The 17,115-nt window shown below is 39.2% G+C and overlaps 1 protein-coding gene across 1 annotated transcript; it reads right to left on the bottom strand.

The window, feature by feature from the left end:
• Nucleotides 1–5,925: 5,925 nt before the first annotated feature.
• On the bottom strand, nucleotides 5,926–15,759 carry dnai4 (dynein axonemal intermediate chain 4). The gene is made up of 17 exons (XM_034085509.2): nucleotides 15,626–15,759; nucleotides 15,299–15,476; nucleotides 14,869–15,032; nucleotides 14,560–14,666; nucleotides 13,892–14,048; nucleotides 13,668–13,807; nucleotides 13,440–13,598; nucleotides 13,128–13,313; nucleotides 12,472–12,626; nucleotides 11,934–12,020; nucleotides 10,543–10,694; nucleotides 10,296–10,456; nucleotides 8,795–8,913; nucleotides 8,576–8,674; nucleotides 7,482–7,708; nucleotides 7,243–7,390; nucleotides 5,926–6,839 (listed from the first exon to the last, which is right to left on the bottom strand). The coding sequence occupies exons 1-17, from the start codon at nucleotides 15,661–15,663 to the stop codon at nucleotides 6,795–6,797; spliced, it is 2,322 nt and encodes a 773-aa protein (XP_033941400.1). The 5' UTR covers nucleotides 15,664–15,759; the 3' UTR covers nucleotides 5,926–6,794.
• Nucleotides 15,760–17,115: the final 1,356 nt, after the last annotated feature.

Below are 17,115 nucleotides of genomic sequence, written 5' to 3'. Positions count from 1 at the left end.
CCCAGATTTCAGCACAGTAATTCAGATATGGTAAGACTAGGAACCATTTGGCCAGTTTAGCATTTAGAGTAGTGAACATGAAAAAAGCAAATGTATTTTCATCCTCTGATCTTTGACATTGTGTACAGTGGAAGTTAGTGAAGAGAATTTAAAGAGGAAACACCTGATCCCAGGTCAGGAGACAATCCTTATCTTTAAGAGAGTTCCTGCAGAAAAAAACAGCTACACAATCAAAAATACAAATGCACATGCCTGCCGATGATCTATCTTATCTGATACAGAAATGGATAACAAAGCAAGTGAACTCGTAAATAGACATAATTTTCTCAGAAAACTGTATGCGCGATAGTTTTTGGGTCATTTTGAGGAAAGACTTTCTGTCATTCGCAATTGCTATTTAGTGCCATTTATATAACACATTAACAGCGGTATCAGAGGTGTGTCAACTGTATTTTTAGACAAAGCTCAAGGAAATTGGGTTTCAAACTTACAGCCTTCAGAGAGCAACAATGTCATATTTCACTTTCAAATCCAGGTTCACTTCCCACTGAGCGTAAGACACAAAGTAAAACAAGAAGAACTCATTGGATATAAAAAGGGATGTAAACCCAGACCACACAACACAAGACTTCAGACATAATACTCACATCCTCTACGGCCCACTGCTCGAAATCCAAACTTTGTTTTGAGAGGGAATAAGGCAAGACTTTTTAATATTTAATCAGGAACGGTAATAGCAACTGCAGATATCAACAACTGCTTTTTAACTATAGTTTTAAAGACTAAGCCAAAAATATCTGTAATGTAATTTTGCCTAGTAGCAATTCTATTTAAAGATATCTACATTTCCTTTCTTACAATTCAAACTAATTATTGATATTAAAAACTCAGACTAATGGAAATGTTCATTGTATATATCTGTAGTTTAATTACAAGTTCCTACTTTAACTTAATTACAGATATCTTTAATTGGGTTCATTCCAAGTGTTCCCTCTTTAAATAGCTTGTGCAGCTCATTTTCCACGTGCTGATCTAAACCAGAATCACATGCTGTCTGTGACCGTCAGCACGGGATTTATATCTTCCTATCCGTGTTGTTGCTCACTGTTTTAATTATAAACAGACAGAAGAGCTTACTTCAGCAGCTCCGCTACGTGAGGATATGTGACCTTTTAGTCATACATCACACTGCCTGTCAAAATATAACAGAGATTTCGTTATCAGCGTGTTTTACTACGACTCATGACAATCCTTGGTGAACACGCATTGTGACAAATCCTCAGTCAGCAGATACAGGAGGTACACATTAACAAAAAGGAAGTTAGTGGGTTTTGTAGCTGTGAGATACACTTTAACCTTGGGCATAACTTTTGAACATAATGTGATTTGTTTTAAGAATGTTTCCCTTTCACTTTGAATTAAAGACACTGGCCCTAAAATAATCCAGTGTTATTGGGTAAAATTGTCTTCTAAGCGTTTTCAATCATAGTAGTAGTTGATTAAAGGAGACTTTGAAGGTTTTTTTACACGCTATAAAAGATTTTTGATATGAGGTTGCCACAAACTTTATCGTGTGCCTTGTGTAGAAATGTATTGTGGTCATATTGGCTTAGTCAGGTTAGGAACATCTTCATTCAAAGGAATAATTCAACAATTTTTAGGAATGCATTCAATCATTTCCCTGAGAGTTAGAGTAGGAGATTGATGCCACCCTCACATCGATCTGTTCATTAAATGTTACCCTACAGCCAGGAGATGATTAGCTTAGCTTGAGCTTAAAGGTGATGCCAGGTGTGTGTCTATTACTTGTGGACAAAGCCAAGGCTAGCCATTTCCCCCTGACTTTAACTCTCACCGTCAGTCTCCCCCCTAAACTGCAGTCATCTGGGACATTTTGTCAAACTAGAAAAACCACAGGTGCAATACAAACAATGGTTGAGTCATTTTCAAGTGTCTGTGAGAGAGCAGTGAGGCAGAACGACAATACCTACAAAAAGCAAACCGGGTAAAGTCTGAATATTGTTAATCATTTTGCAACCAAATGTATCCCGTGACAGTCAGTAAGAGCGAGTGATAGACTTGTATAATAAAAGGTAATATAATAAAGTTTCCATTTCTCACATTCAGAAAAATGTAATCGTTTTAAAAACTATATGTAAGATGTTAAAGGTCCCATGTCTTGGCCATTTCTACGATCATAATTCCATTGTTGAGGTGTACTAAAATAAATGTATATTGTGCAATTTTCCAAACTCACATTGGTTTCTCACAGCATCTCTGTATTCACTCTGTCCAATAGGCTTGTTTTCAGATAACTTGAAATGACAAGGACAAAAGTTTACTATTACACATTGTGTTTTAGTATTTGTATCCCCTCTCCTGAAACTCACGTTGAGGCAAGTCGGCACAACTTCCCGCGCTGCAGTTTGTCATTTATAGAAATACCATCTGGTCTGGGGAGCGTGATACAATGTGTCCGAGCCAGTGAGCAAATGAAAGAGAGCACTGTGATCCAGAATAACTGCATTAGCGGACGCATTCTTGAGTAGCGCATGTCAACTGTGTTGTTTACTGATTAAAAAAAAGACTTGTAGTAGTTCCTGCAAATACACAACTCCTCATGCAGAACAATTCAATAAAAAAACATTGTAAATAATGGATAAATATTAGTCACCTAAAACATGGAAAATAGGGACTTTTCATTTAAATAATGTTTCAATGAGTGTTTTTCTTCCAGTTTGTTCCAACGTTTTTCACCTGAATCGCATTTCTGATGTTCAACTCCATTCTTGGTTTATGATTTCCTAAAGCTTAAAAATCACGTATAAACAAGTTTAAATTGTCTTTTTATTTGCTTTTCATACATTTTAGAATTGTTATTTTAAGATATGTACTGAATCAATTAAAATATGTTTGGTGAGAGTGGAAAACAAAAGGCATCTATGTCCAGAGGTGCCATTACTGTAGCATCAAATAGAAGAGTATGATGCACACAACTCTCACTGACGCAATGCATTTCAGATTAAAATATATCTTGCTTTTCAAATCCATAAGAGTGATCTGCCACTAGGGGTCTCTAGATCTTCAAATAAGGTCCCGAAGTATTTCATCACCACAAATTGTAAATATCAAGTTTTCAGATCTCAAGTGAGCCTAAAGCCATTTGTTTGTGGTGTAGAACAAAACAAATATATATTTTTTACATTATTCCATCTAAATTCAACTTTTTTTCACTCCGTAAATAAGTTTTGCACCTTTGATATGACTATAAATTGGTCTCTAAGGTAACCAACTTTACTACTTTAATATTATGAATATGTCTTTATTATCAGGCTATGTTCCACAATCATTCAAAGTAGCAGTGATAAAACCGCTTCTTAAAAAGCACAACCTCGATCCAGAGGTTTTATCCAACTATAGACCTATTTCTAATCTTCCGTTCCTCTCAAAAATTCTTGAGAAAGCGGTCGCAAAACAGTTGTGTGATTACTTAAAAAAAAAAGATTTATTTGAAGATTTTCAGTCTGGCTTTAGAACACATCATAGCACAGAGACAGCTCTAGTTAAAGTCACAAATGACATTCTAATAGCCTCTGACAAGGGACTTGTCTCTATTCTTGTCTTGCTCGATCTCAGTGCTGCATTTGATACTATCGACCATGATATCCTATTGCAAAGACTAGAGCACCTAGTTGGCATACAGGGAACTGCTTTAGGCTGGTTTAGGTCCTATCTATCTGAACGCTCTCATTTTGTATGTGTCAATGATGAATCTTCCACGAAAACCTCAGTTAGCCATGGAGTGCCACAGGGCTCAGTGCTCGGACCTATTTTGTTCACATTGTATATGCTTCCGTTAGGCAATATTATAAGGAATCATTCTGTAAATTTTCATTGTTATGCGGATGATACTCAACTATATTTATCAATCAGGCCTGATGAAATTAATCATCTAAATAAAATTCAAGACTGCCTCAAGGACTTAAAAACGTGGATGACCTTAAACTTTTTGATGTTAAACACGACCAAAACTGAAGTTATTGTACTTGGCCCGAAGAATCTACGAAACAAATTATCTAAAGATATACTAACTATGGATGGCATTAATTTGGCCTCCAGTGAGACTGTAAGGAATCTTGGTGTTATATTTGATCAGGATTTATCCTTTAATGCCCACATAAAATCAATTTCAAGGACCGCCTACTTCCATCTACGTAACATTGCAAAAATCAGCCATATCTTGCCTCAAAACGATGCAGAGAAACTAGTCCATGCATTTGTTACTTCTAGGCTGGATTATTGTAACTCTTTATTATCAGGGAGTACCAAGAAGTCAGTCAAGTCGCTTCAGCTGATTCAAAATGGTGCAGCTCGTGTCCTAACCAGAGTTAGGAAAAGGGACCCCATTACTCCTGTTCTGGCTGCCTTACACTGGCTCCCTATAGAACACAGGATAGAATTTAAAATTCTTCTTCTCGCCTACAAAGCCCTTAATGGGCAGGTGCCATCTTACCTTAAAGAACTCATTATACCCTACTGTCCTACTAGGGCATTGCGTTCCAATAATGCAGGGTTGTTGGTTGTTCCTAGAGTCTCTAAATGTACAATGGGAGCCAGAGCCTTTTCTTATCAAGCTCCACATTTGTGGAATCAGCTTCCAGTTTGTGTTCGGGCGGCAGACACCCTATCCGTTTTTAAGAGTGCGCTTAAGACCTTCCTTTTTGATAAAGCTTATAGTTAGGGCTGATGAGATTCAGCCCCTAGTTTTGCTGATATAGGCTTAGTTTGTCGGGGGACATCTTACTTCTCTCTGTCTATACCTGTGTACTCTCATGTTCCGATTAACCCAGCTTCCCCACATTTCTTTCTTTTTGGTGTCTATATACGCCGGGATCCGGAGACATGGATGATCCTGCGGTCCTGTGTCCTGGATCGCGAGCACTGGATCTTGAGTCGTGGCTGTGGTCCTGGATCATCGGTCCTGGATGCATATCCTCGTAGATTCATCTTCCTATTATACACACATGCATTTTCAAACATTTGGACTACCTATGTTGCAAATGTATGATCTTTTCAATTTACACACGGCATCTATTGCACGTCTGTCTGTCCTGGGAGAGGGATCCCTCCTCTGCTGCTCTCCCTGAGGTTTCTCCCATTTTTCCCTTTAAACTGGGTTTTCTCCGGAAGTTTTTCCTTGTACGATGTGAGGGTCTAAGGACAGAGGGTCTCGTATTGTCATACTGATATTCTGTACAAACTGTGAAGTCCACTGAGACAAATGTAACATTTGTGATATTGGGCTATATAAATAAACATTGATTGATTGATTGACTACCATGATACAAGGTTTATATTTCACTTCAATGTATTAATGTCAAAATAAAATGTGAGAACCACTTTAAGAATCCCTAAAATATGTCTCGATAGATCTTTTTCAAAAACATTTGTTGTCACGATCCTAGTTTTATGTCACGATTTTAGTTTTGTCTGTCTTGTCATGGGTTTTATTTTGCAATTCTGTTCTCCCTGTGTCTGGTCTTCCTTCCTGTGTTTTCCCTCCTGTGTCTGATTGTGTTCACCTGTTGCCCTGGTGTTTCTGCCTCCCCTGCCCAGCTGTGTCTTGTCCTGTGATTACCCTTCTTTGTATTTAGGCCCAATCCCAAACCACCCCCTCTACCCTACCCCTCCGTGACGGAGTGAACTCCGTCTGTAGCCACACTCGCAGCTCAACGAGGCTCCCTCCTGTCAGATGGAGGGAGTAAATACAGCAGCAAGCTTTGGGACCGCCTCCCCTCTCTCCGGCAGAAACAGGAAATACCATAACTGTATGTAACAACGGTTTCAAATCAGCATCTCTTAGGCAAAAAATGTAAATTAATAACTCAAATAAAACTCCAAACATCTTTCATTGTGTTTCATTTTTGTAAAGCTCTTTTAGTTTTAAACCTGATGTTTATAAGCTTCTTAGTTTTTGCAACAGTCTGTAAATATACACAACTTTTTAATAAAATGCACACATTTACCTTTTTCTAGACTAAACACAGGTACGATCCTAAGTTAAAACATATGAGGCTATCATGAGGTTGTTAACATCGCAGTTTATCAGTGGATGTTTGCTGGAACTACTTGTTAACAGCGTGTTTCCTGACGGACACACACAGCGTGGAAACCGGTCAGGTAGAGACCGGTCTCAAGTCAGCACCGCTGCAGACTCGCTGTTTGAGGGCTTGATAGCCCACTCCCCCTCCACACCGCTCCACACTCATTGGTTTGGAACAGCCCTCAATATGGCGGACCCTCCGCGTGAATGCACAAACGGAGGGGTAGTCTGTAGGGGGCGGTTTGGGAATGGGCATCTGTCTTGTCTTCCCCTGTGCTCCATGTCGGTTCATTGTCTTTCTTGTCTCCTTCCATGTTGGTCACGGTCAGTTTTTGTTGTGATGCTACCTGTTTATTTTATGTCATGTTTTGTTCCTTGACCTTTTTGCATTCTGCATTTGGTCCTACTTTTTTCCACGAATCCTGACATTTGTATTTTATTTATCAGCTGAAATGGCATTTTATAGATTTGTATCCTTTGCATTTGTTTTGTTGATAAAGATATAAATGACAATGTATAGATATTGAATTAAACATGTATTTTATACCTTTCTAGACTTTCCTTCAATTTACAAAATATATTGTAAATAAACACAATAGCATTAAATAGTACAACACAAATGTTCTGCTAGTGTTACAATTATACTGTTTGATAATATAAATATGGCAGTTTAAGAGCCCACTTTCTAAAGCTACTTGGAAATCACAAAGCTAATGATGTCTTCCAAACTTTCCACCTGAAAGAAAAAGCACAACAGATATTTGTAACTGTTAACAGTGTATTAAATGGTGTACACACTATTGTGATTTTATAAGCAGTAATCCTCATCACTCATATATATTTGTAGAAATGTGGTACAAAATGGCTATCTTGAATCTGATCTTTGTCTCTAATGGCAAACCCAAAGTCTATTTATCTAAATAACATTTTTAAAATTAGATTTTAGCACACTTAGAAAAAGTCATCTAAAAATGATTTTTGTTTGTCTTCCTCAGTAATTGTCCCACATCCTTCATGTGACCACCGTGTGTTACCAAGCTGTAATGCACTGCAAATGTCATCCTTATAAAAAGAAGATTAATGAATAAACTCATGTGGTCTGCATAGGCTACATGTAGACCAGTCAACCTCAGATGTACCTGCTTGTCTCTTCCCACACCGAGGTTCTTTAGCTGGTAGACGGTCACTTCCCCCTCAGTGTCCCCCACCAACACGCAGTCTGTCCCTGAGGCGAACAGCAGGGACGTCACAGCAGCTGCAGCACGGTGCACGACGGTTGGGAGCATGCTGAAAAGGACACAGGATTATGTCTGGCTCATGTTTCAAATCAGAAACATAAGAGGAAAGAGCTCTCAGATTATCGGTCAGTCTGACTCACATGTTCAAATTCAAGTCCCAGATCTCCACCATCTCTCCGTTAATGGCTGCAAATACGGTGGAGGAGTTTGGGGACCACCTGACGGTGGACACGGTCCTCTGGGTGGATTTGAAGCTCATCACCGGGTCGGAGCAGTCCTGCTTCCACAGCTGGATGGTCCAATCAGAGGAGCAGCTGAGGAACACATCAGGACTGAAAGGAGACCACTCAACATGGTTCACAGGGCACTGAGGGAGAGACACAAGATATCATGAGTGAATAAACTGAAATGACCAGTTTATATTTGCAATTAAACTATTACATTAAATTGAAGTAAATGTGTAGCAGACAGAATTACTGAAGTCTAACAAGGTATAGAATGTAGAATGTTTTTTGTTATTGTTACTACAAATAGTTCAGGGTTTTGTGAAGTTTCTAACAGCAAAAAGGATTATTTTTGGTAACTAAAATATGACTTTAGATAGAATTGTAAAACTCTCTCTCTCTGATAAGAAAAATTACTTTTATTTTGACTTGCTTAAAAACATATATAATGTCCATACAGTGCTATTACTTGTTGTGACTCCAGACCATAATGAGTAGGTGCTGGACAGCAGAACATATCAAAGATGGAAAAACAATTCTGAACACCAGATTGTCATGTTACAGTACCTACATCTATATATTTATACAATATTAGAGTAGGGCTGCTCGATTATGGCAAAAATCATAATCACGATTATTTTGGTCAATAGTTGATATCACGATTATTAAAAACGATTATCTATTTACTTTGAAAACATCTATTTATTGCAAAAAAACATTTTAACAGTATGTTTTGAACAGTTGATTACCCTGAACTTTAAGTGTAGTTCAACTCAAAAACCAATAAAAAAATTAATAATTACATTTTTTTTTTTAAATAAAAATAATAATCGTTTTATTTCGATTACGTTGTTTTTGTAATCGTTGCAAGCCAACATCGTAATCGAGATTAAATTGCACAGCCCTATATATTAGAGTATACATTATTTATTTATAGTTATTAAATATAACATATGTACGTAATTGTATTATTCCTGCTTTTGCATGGTTATGTCTCTTGCACTACTTACAAAGTGTTTTTTGTAAGTGAGGAGGACGTTCTGACTGTTGGAGACGGAGCACTTGTGGATGAGGCACTCCGATGTGCCGGCCAGGTAGATACTGGAGTCCTGCAGGAGAACAGCAAACCAGGAGAAATGTGTGATGTTTTGAATGCAGAAAATCAGAACCAGAACAAAAAGATAGTCTTGAATTGACCGTGTGTAATCGGGAAGACAGGACCAACTCACTATGGGATGGAAGTCCACGCAGAAACCAGGAGTCATGGCTGAAATAATGCGTTCGGGCTTCTTCTTGTTTTCCACAGCTTTCTTCTTCAACGTCTGACTCTTCTTTAGCTTCATCAGGTCTTAGAACACAGGTTTTTGAAATATAAATATATTTACATGTTGTTGGTGTGATTTCTTTTAAGATAATCTATACCAAACAAGGATTTTTTTGTATGTAGAATATTGTTTGTAGGCCGAAACTTCTCCGCAGCACCATAATAATAACAATAATAATAACTTTAATTTATATAGAGAGACGAAGTCCCTCCCTTTCCTCCATGGGACCTTATTTCGGAAAAAGTATGTATTGAAGTCAATGGCGAGAGAAAAGTTATCTTTCGATCCCGTTTTAATTGTGCCACGAATTACACATATGATGTTTGTCAATTTAAAAGATAATTTTGCAAAAAAATAAATAGAAATGTGTCGTAAAACTGTGAAGTAACACTTTTTTTTGTGTGAAACCGCTCAATGAACTACATCTCTGGTCTCGCACCACACACCAAGACGGCCGTCACGTTGGAACATTTCACTTCTTTCTTTCAGAATGAGGCGAAAAGTATGAAAAGAGGTGAAAATCACTCCAAGTCTGGGCACGTTGAGAGCTGTACATACACACAAGGGGAGTTAGTCGGTTCCGTGAGAGCCAGCATGCGGGACCGGGATTCTGGGATTTGTAGTCTTTCTAGTTGCGTATTTTTCATCGTCTTATATTTCAACAGTTTTACGACAAACTGTGACTTTTTTGACATGGAAATTATTATTTAAGATTGACAAACATCATATGTGTAATTCGTGGCACAATTCAAACGGGATCGAAAGATAATCTTTCTCTCCCCATTGACTTCAACACATAATTTTTCCGAAATAAGGTCCCATGGGTCGGAAGTGAAAATGGAAATGGAAGTGTTACATTGCAAGGGGGGGGGGGGACAAGTTGTTGTTGGAAGGCTTTGTTGAACAGATGAGTTTTCAGGGTAATGGATAATGCTTCACTTAGACATGTTCATATACTGTATGTTGCCTTTGGATATTGCACAGGGGATCACATTTCAATGAACTGTGCAGCCCTAATAAGCACCACTTCAGAACAAAAACAACAACAACAACAACAACAACAACAACCCCTTTGACCTGTAAACTATTACAACGAGATCATTCTCACAGCATATTGTGTGTATATTAACTGATATTTGGTCTTTCCAACTGCTTTGAAGTTCTGAAATGGTAAATTAATTAGCCAACATTCCCTTCCTGGATGGGATATGATATACAATAAAGTAGGGTCAACTGATATAATGCATTCTGAGCTTTGTTGTTTTTCTACTTTTCAACCTTAAAGCTAAAGTGTGCATGTTTTCCAATCGGCTATGTCAGCTTTTACCTCTGAATCTACAATGCTTACTCTTCGATGTTATCAGCATGTGTTTTTAAACCATGTCCCTGCTGCAGACTACAGTACCTATGCAGTCGAGACCATTGCTGGAGAGGAGCCACTTGGTGACCCTGCCATCTGCCGACACAGCAACCAGAGCCTCCACCCGGTCCTCGCCTGAGAGCGCCATCTCCTGTTTGGTCCAGCTGACCTGCCACACTGGGTGCAGGTGCTTTTTGTGACATTCACTACAGAACAGAAACATAAAGCAAGCTAAAGAAAAGGGCTTTGGTCCAATTTCCAAACGTCACCAACGTGTCCAGACCTTTCTTACCTGCTGTCGGTGATACACGTGATGTTCCTCCTCTGGACGTTGTAGATGGCTAAAGTGCCGTCTAACATCCCCACAGCCAGCTGGCCGGGGTTATTGGCTGAGAAGTCCAGAGACGTCACAGAACACTTGCACTGGAAGACTCGCTCCGGCCACTGCACAGGAGACACGTTCAGTTATACAGCTCATTGGGCGTATTATGAGACTTTCATAGTCTCTGAGAGTCTCTTTGTGGTTGTCTTGAGTCTCTTTGTGGTTGTTTTGTGCCCTTTCATAGTCTCTGAGAGTCTCTTTGTGGTTGTCTTGAGTCTCTTTGTGGTTGTTTTGTGCCCTTTTATAGTCTCTGTGAGTCTCTTTGTGGTTGTTTTGTCCTCTTTTATAGTCTCTGTGAGTCTCTTTGTGGTTGTTTTGTGCCCTTTTATAGTCTCTGTGAGTCTCTTTGTGGTTGCTTTGTCCTCTTTCATAGTCTCTGAGAGTCTCTTTGTGGTTGTTTTGAGTCTCTTTGTGGTTGTTTTGTCCTCTTTTATAGTCTCTGTGAGTCTCTTTGTGGTTGTTTTGTGCCCTTTCATAGTCTCTGAGAGTCTCTTTGTGGTTGTTTTGTCCTCTTTTATAGTCTCTGTGAGTCTCTTTGTGGTTGTTTTGTGCCCTTTTATAGTCTCTGTGAGTCTCTTTGTGGTTGCTTTGTCCTCTTTCATAGTCTCTGAGAGTCTCTTTGTGGTTGTTTTGAGTCTCTTTGTGGTTGTTTTGTGCCCTTTTATAGTCTCTGTGAGTCTCTTTGTGGTTGTTTTGTCCTCTTTTATAGTCTCTGTGAGTCTCTTTGTGGTTGCTTTGTCCCCTTTCATAGTCTCTGAGAGTCTCTTTGTGGTTGTCTTGAGTCTCTTTGTGGTTGTTTTGAGTCTCTTTGTGGTTGTTTTGTCCTCTTTTATAGTCTCTGTGAGTCTCTTTGTGGTTGTTTTGTCCCCTTTTATAGTCTCTGTGAGTCTCTTTGTGGTTGTCTTGAGTCTCTTTGTGGTTGCTTTGTCCCCTTTCTTAGTCTCTGTGAGTCTCTTTGTGGTTGTTTTGAGTCTCTTTGTGGTTGTTTTGAGTCTCTTTGTGGTTGTTTTGTCCCCTTTCATAGTCTCTGTGAGTCTCTTTGTGGTTGTTTTGAGTCTCTTTGTGGTTGTTTTGAGTCTCTTTGTGGTTGTTTTGAGTCTCTTTGTGGTTGTCTTGAGTCTCTTTGTGGTTGCTTTGTCCCCTTTCTTAGTCTCTGTGAGTCTCTTTGTGGTTGTTTTGTGCCTGGTAAGCCCGTTCAGTAATCCATCAATGTTAAAAATATATGATGTAAGTTGAACTACAGGATGAGATAAGGCTCTGAAAAATGTTGAGTGAAACGGCAAAATAAATGATAACCGTACCGTGGGGTTTTTGAGGGACCAGCAGCAGATCAGACCTGGCGTCTGGGTCTCGGGGTCACAGTCACCGTATCCCACTGCCAGAATATCCTGACGCAGAGCACAAACACAGATTTGAGTAAATAAACTTTACTGGCACAAAAAAAAGTCATCCAACAAAGACATGAACTCTCGCCTAGTAGTGTTAGTTGCACATATATTGTAAATATGTTCTATTTAGTGTCTGGGCAACTATTCTAAAGCTTTTGATCGTTTGTTGGGGTGTCCCATTTCACATATCTCCATTACGTTTTGTAATTCTACCTGTACTTTTAAACTGTCTGTGAACAAAAATGAATTGATTTAGTAATCATTCATTGGGCTTTAGACTTACCAGAAATGTATTCACAGTTTAGACACATTTGTAGTAATGTGCAAAATGCAGATATATTACTATTATTAAAACGTGTCTTAATTGTTGACTGTGCAGAGTGAATGCAGAGTGAAGGTAAGACACAGAAAGAAAGTGAACACAGAACAACATGGTCTCTGTTGTGTGAACCTGGTTGTCCTTGTTCCAGGCCATGCAGGTGATGTTGTGTCCTCTGGTGAGTTCACAGCTGAAAGCCCAGAGACGCTCAAGAGTTGGAGATGAAGAGCTCCCCTCACCCCCGTCGCTCTGTTCCTCTATCCCAGGCTTCACGGTGCTGTCAGGGTCTAACACAACAAACAGTGCATTTATTCAAATACACTCACAAGAAGTGAAGAACAAGAAACAGAAAGGACTAAGGACCAGATGTGAAGTACTGCACTTATAGAATAGAATTGGGAGGGATGAAACCCTCTTTAATGGTCACACATGCAGAGCACACACAGTGAAATGTGTTCTCTGCTTTTAACCCATCCTAGTACCAGGAGTCTAGTACTAGGAGCAGTGGGCAGCTAGTGGGCAGCTATTGTACAGCGCCCGGGGAGCAATGGGAGTGGGGGGAGGAAGGGGGGTATCCGGTGCCTTGCTCAAAGGCACCACGGCAGGGCAGGAGGTGAACTGGGACCTCTACAAGTAGCAGTCCACACTCCATATTTTAGGTCTGGTCGGGGACTTGAACCGGCGACCCTACAGCTCCCAATCCAAGACCCTACTGACTGAGCCTTACGGACTTGGCTTGAATGCACCCGCACCAACAGTTTGTGAAAACATTGATAACACAAGTTTACCTTCTAGTATGGGCAGCTGTCTGTACGCAGCCAGCCTGGGTTGGAAGACGTTTGTCAAGACGATCCTCTCCATCACTAATAAGCTTTTTTCAAACGTCTCTGACAACAGGATCAGCTGTGAGTTAGCCTCCGTGTTCGAACTGTTCTCGCTCATTTCCAATTCTAACGCTGAGCTAACTGTGCTGCCTGAGGAAATGAAATAGGGGGAAATTATTGTTATTCCAAAACTAGTCTAAATAAACACTTTGAATGTATTCATTATTCGACTTGTCGGTCCCAAGCCTTTGTCAACGTTCTCCGAGGCTTTGTTACCTGTGCAGACTGTGCTGCTGCTGCTGCTCTTCTCTGATCTCTTCTCGTGGCCTTTGATGGTGTTCACAGCTGTTTCTATATTGTCTGCCTTTTCCTTTTTTTGGGTTTCATTTTGGACGCAGAAAGAGTCATAGATATCCCAGATAGAAGCCATCGTGCCTGTGGACAGAAGAGATTATTAAGTAGCTGACTTTTTGAGCTGATTTTTTAAGGATAACTCAGTCTTACCTTCATCCACCATCTCAACCTTGTCGGTCTGGATCCGTATCTTTTTTGTTGTTCCATTGGACGTCTGCATCGATCGTTCCACATACTTATCGTTACCCATTCTGTTCCTGCAGAGCTCAGCATATTGAGTGTTTTTTTCTCTGTAAAAACAAGGAGAAAATCAGCAGCTTGTTACAACCAAAGAAGAGTAGTGAAAGACATGAAGGGCCACATACTGCACTCACTTCATAGCTTCTGCATCATCAGCGTCCTCTGACGTAAAGGTGCAGGGGATTTCCAGCAGTGAAATGATTTCTGTCTCAGAGAGGCAGACGTAAACTTCCTCATCCAACATCTCCTCGGTCACAACGTGTTTGACATTGTCTCCTTTCCTAGGCACATCTGGCAGGGGAAAAAAAGAAAAAAAAAGAAAAAAAAAGAAAAAAAAGAATTATGAATAAATACTGAAAATACATGTATAAAATATCTCAAGAGACTATTTGCTTGACAAATACAATTCCATCTCTACATGTTGAAAGTTTAGTTTACAGTATAACATTTTACTTCTGTGTTGTGAAGAAATGCTAATACTACACATGTTAAAGATAATGCACATAATGGTAAATATACAAATCACCATGGGGATGATAACTAACAAAATGACAGCATATACTGTATTTTAAAAAGGTGTTTTATGCAGCTTCCCCCCCCCCCCCCCAAAAACAAATAATCCAGTACCGCAGGGTAATGCAGAGGTGTAGGTGTGTTTAATTTTGTGAAACGATGATATTATTTCTCTGATTCACCGCTTTTTTCTTGTTAGCATCTCTCCCTCCACTTTGAATTTGGTGTGTTTACAAACAGAAACAAGCAATGCTATCCATCTACAATACTTTGAAAAGAAAATACTCACCGCTTGAAGCTGGAGGGTTTATTGGTATGTCCCGTTTAGAATAACAATCCTCAGTCAGTGACGCTGAGGTAGACTGGCTAGAAGGGAGGGTGCTACTCCAAATTGAGCTGCAAAACAATGTAATTAATTAGAACATTTCTATAGATTGAGGGCTATAACAAGCTCAACAAGAAAAACGCCATCACTTTCCCCTTTATCAATACATCTGTTTACACAAGACTTTTGAGAAGTTAGCAGAGTTGTGCCATAAACAAATAGGTTGCACAGCCTCCACTCTTCCACTCTCACTCAACTTCCCACACATGGTACCTGAAAGCATGCACACTGAAACTTGAAGTGGATTTAAAGTGGTCCGATCCTGAGCTGGAAAATATTTCGTCCAGGATGATTCTGTCTGGTTTGGCCTTCATGTCTCCTGACTCAGCTTCATTCACTTGCTGAGGAGCGACGTCATGGCCATGATCGTCCAACACCTGCAAAGGAACCACAGCCAGAATCTGTTATGGTTTACTCCATCATCGTAAACCCTCAACAAGTGGGTTTTGGACAGATATACAGAAATGTATTTTCAGGGAAATTGGGCATTATGTAACAATTCCTGGGAAATATATTATAACTACAACTGAATGTGCTAATATAATTACAAATAAAAAAATAGGAGGCCCCTACCAAATTATATTTTACCATTGAGACAGGAAGTAATAAGTTAAGCAATACATCTGTCCTGTTTAGATCTCACCTTTACTCTCCTGGGGGCTTGCTCAGGGGTCTTCTCCAGGGTCCTGTGTTTCCTGCTGCTGCCACCGGCCATGATGGAACTTCTTCGGCTGTGTGAACCAGTGAAGCTCAACATGTGTCTTGAGCCTTGGCTGACAGGATGAAGTCCTGACACTGATTTATGCATTGCTCGAGAAGATCTGGGAGAAAGTTAACACATCAACATAACAGGTTAGCATAGCCACCACCACTAGCTTAGCACATGTAGCTAAAAGCTAAGTGTTTAACCTGAGTTTAAACTAGCTAGCTTACACTGTGTGTTAAAAAAAAACACCACCTGTGAACTTACGCGTTAGGCAACAGACTACTTTTCTTTTTTGTTTCCATAGTGCTTCTTTTAGTTTGTGTGAAAATAAGTCTGCCTCTTTTATTAACTTAAAGGCTAGCTAACCGCGTACATTTTCGACCAATCTGTTAGCTCAAGCTTCCTTTGCTTTATGTTGCTATGGAAACATGACGACACTGCTGCCTGCACTCACTGTCAGTTTGTCAGTAAGATTGAGGTTGGCTTCAGGTTGTGTTTATCATGTATATCCGTTTTTCACTCAACAGCAATGTTTTTTAATGTGAAACTGGCTGAGTTTGAGTTATACATACTGCTGTACACAGACAATCAGGAACTTTTGGAGCGTGGACATATGCACATTTGTTTATTACAGTTATCACAACTTCCGCACACATGCTCACTTCAGCGTTAATGATATAGCCTACTTTGTACATTTCAACACCTACGATACTTTTACTTAATAAGTGCTGTATTTCTACATTCAGAATTTAAGTTCTTGTACATATTTGATAGCTGCAGATTTACCAACTGTGACTTTACAGTAATATAGGATCTATCTACTTGAATGCGTCACTAATTATAATCTAGCTAAGTATTGTAATTCCTAAATGGACAATTCTGCATAATGATAACTCAAAGTGAGCCTTATTTTGATTATAATGTTTGGAACAAGTCCTGATTGAGTTCTTTTAACACAGTATTTCTAAACTACTTTATAGCATTGCTATGTTTGAAATATCTGAATTCCATCACTTTGTGAGCATTAAATCACTTACATGCACTTTAAATACTGCATACAAATATTGTCAATATATAAGATTCTTGTTAATGCATTGTATATGGCTAAAGAAGCAGATTAAGGATTATTGCATGAAGCCACTAGGTGGCATTAAAGACTGAGATACTACAGCTATAAGGACCACTGCAATTTACCTGAACTACTATTGCAGTTATGTTGCTACAACAGCTTCTGCTGCCTGTGTTTCAGATATTTGACTAACTTGCCACAACTGAAACTAGTTATCAGTAACTTTAATCTTCAAACAAACTACCTACTAGTAAAAGGTCAAACATTTCCCTCTTAATGAAGTAGAAATATAAAGAAGCAAAACATGAACATTCTTACAGTACTTTTAAAAAAATTATTATTTGGGTCGCTATTATTCTCCACAAAGTGGTAGTCTTTCTCACGTCCACACCAAAAATAACAATCAAATCAATGCAATTTTTTTCATAGGCAACACAAAAATGCTATGTCACCATTTCTGGTGTTTTGACCAAGAAGGAATCTTTTTGACTTGTATTATTCATGTATTTAATTGGGACACTACTATACAGATTCGAGGCTGTTATTGTAATTCGTACATAGCTACAGTGTCGATATGTCAATGAAAATCTTAGGTCACAGGCTCCTCCAACGGTGCAACATAATAAAACAGACAAAATAGTGCAAGTAATACAAATGAAATAGAATAGAAATAGTGCAAGGAGAG

This window comes from Pseudochaenichthys georgianus, chromosome 6, assembly GCF_902827115.2.
Source record: "Pseudochaenichthys georgianus chromosome 6, fPseGeo1.2, whole genome shotgun sequence".
NCBI classification, from domain to species: Eukaryota; Metazoa; Chordata; class Actinopteri; order Perciformes; family Channichthyidae; genus Pseudochaenichthys; species Pseudochaenichthys georgianus.
The sequence above is the reverse complement of the archived record's forward strand: the minus strand, read 5'-3'. Positions and strand labels throughout refer to the sequence as shown.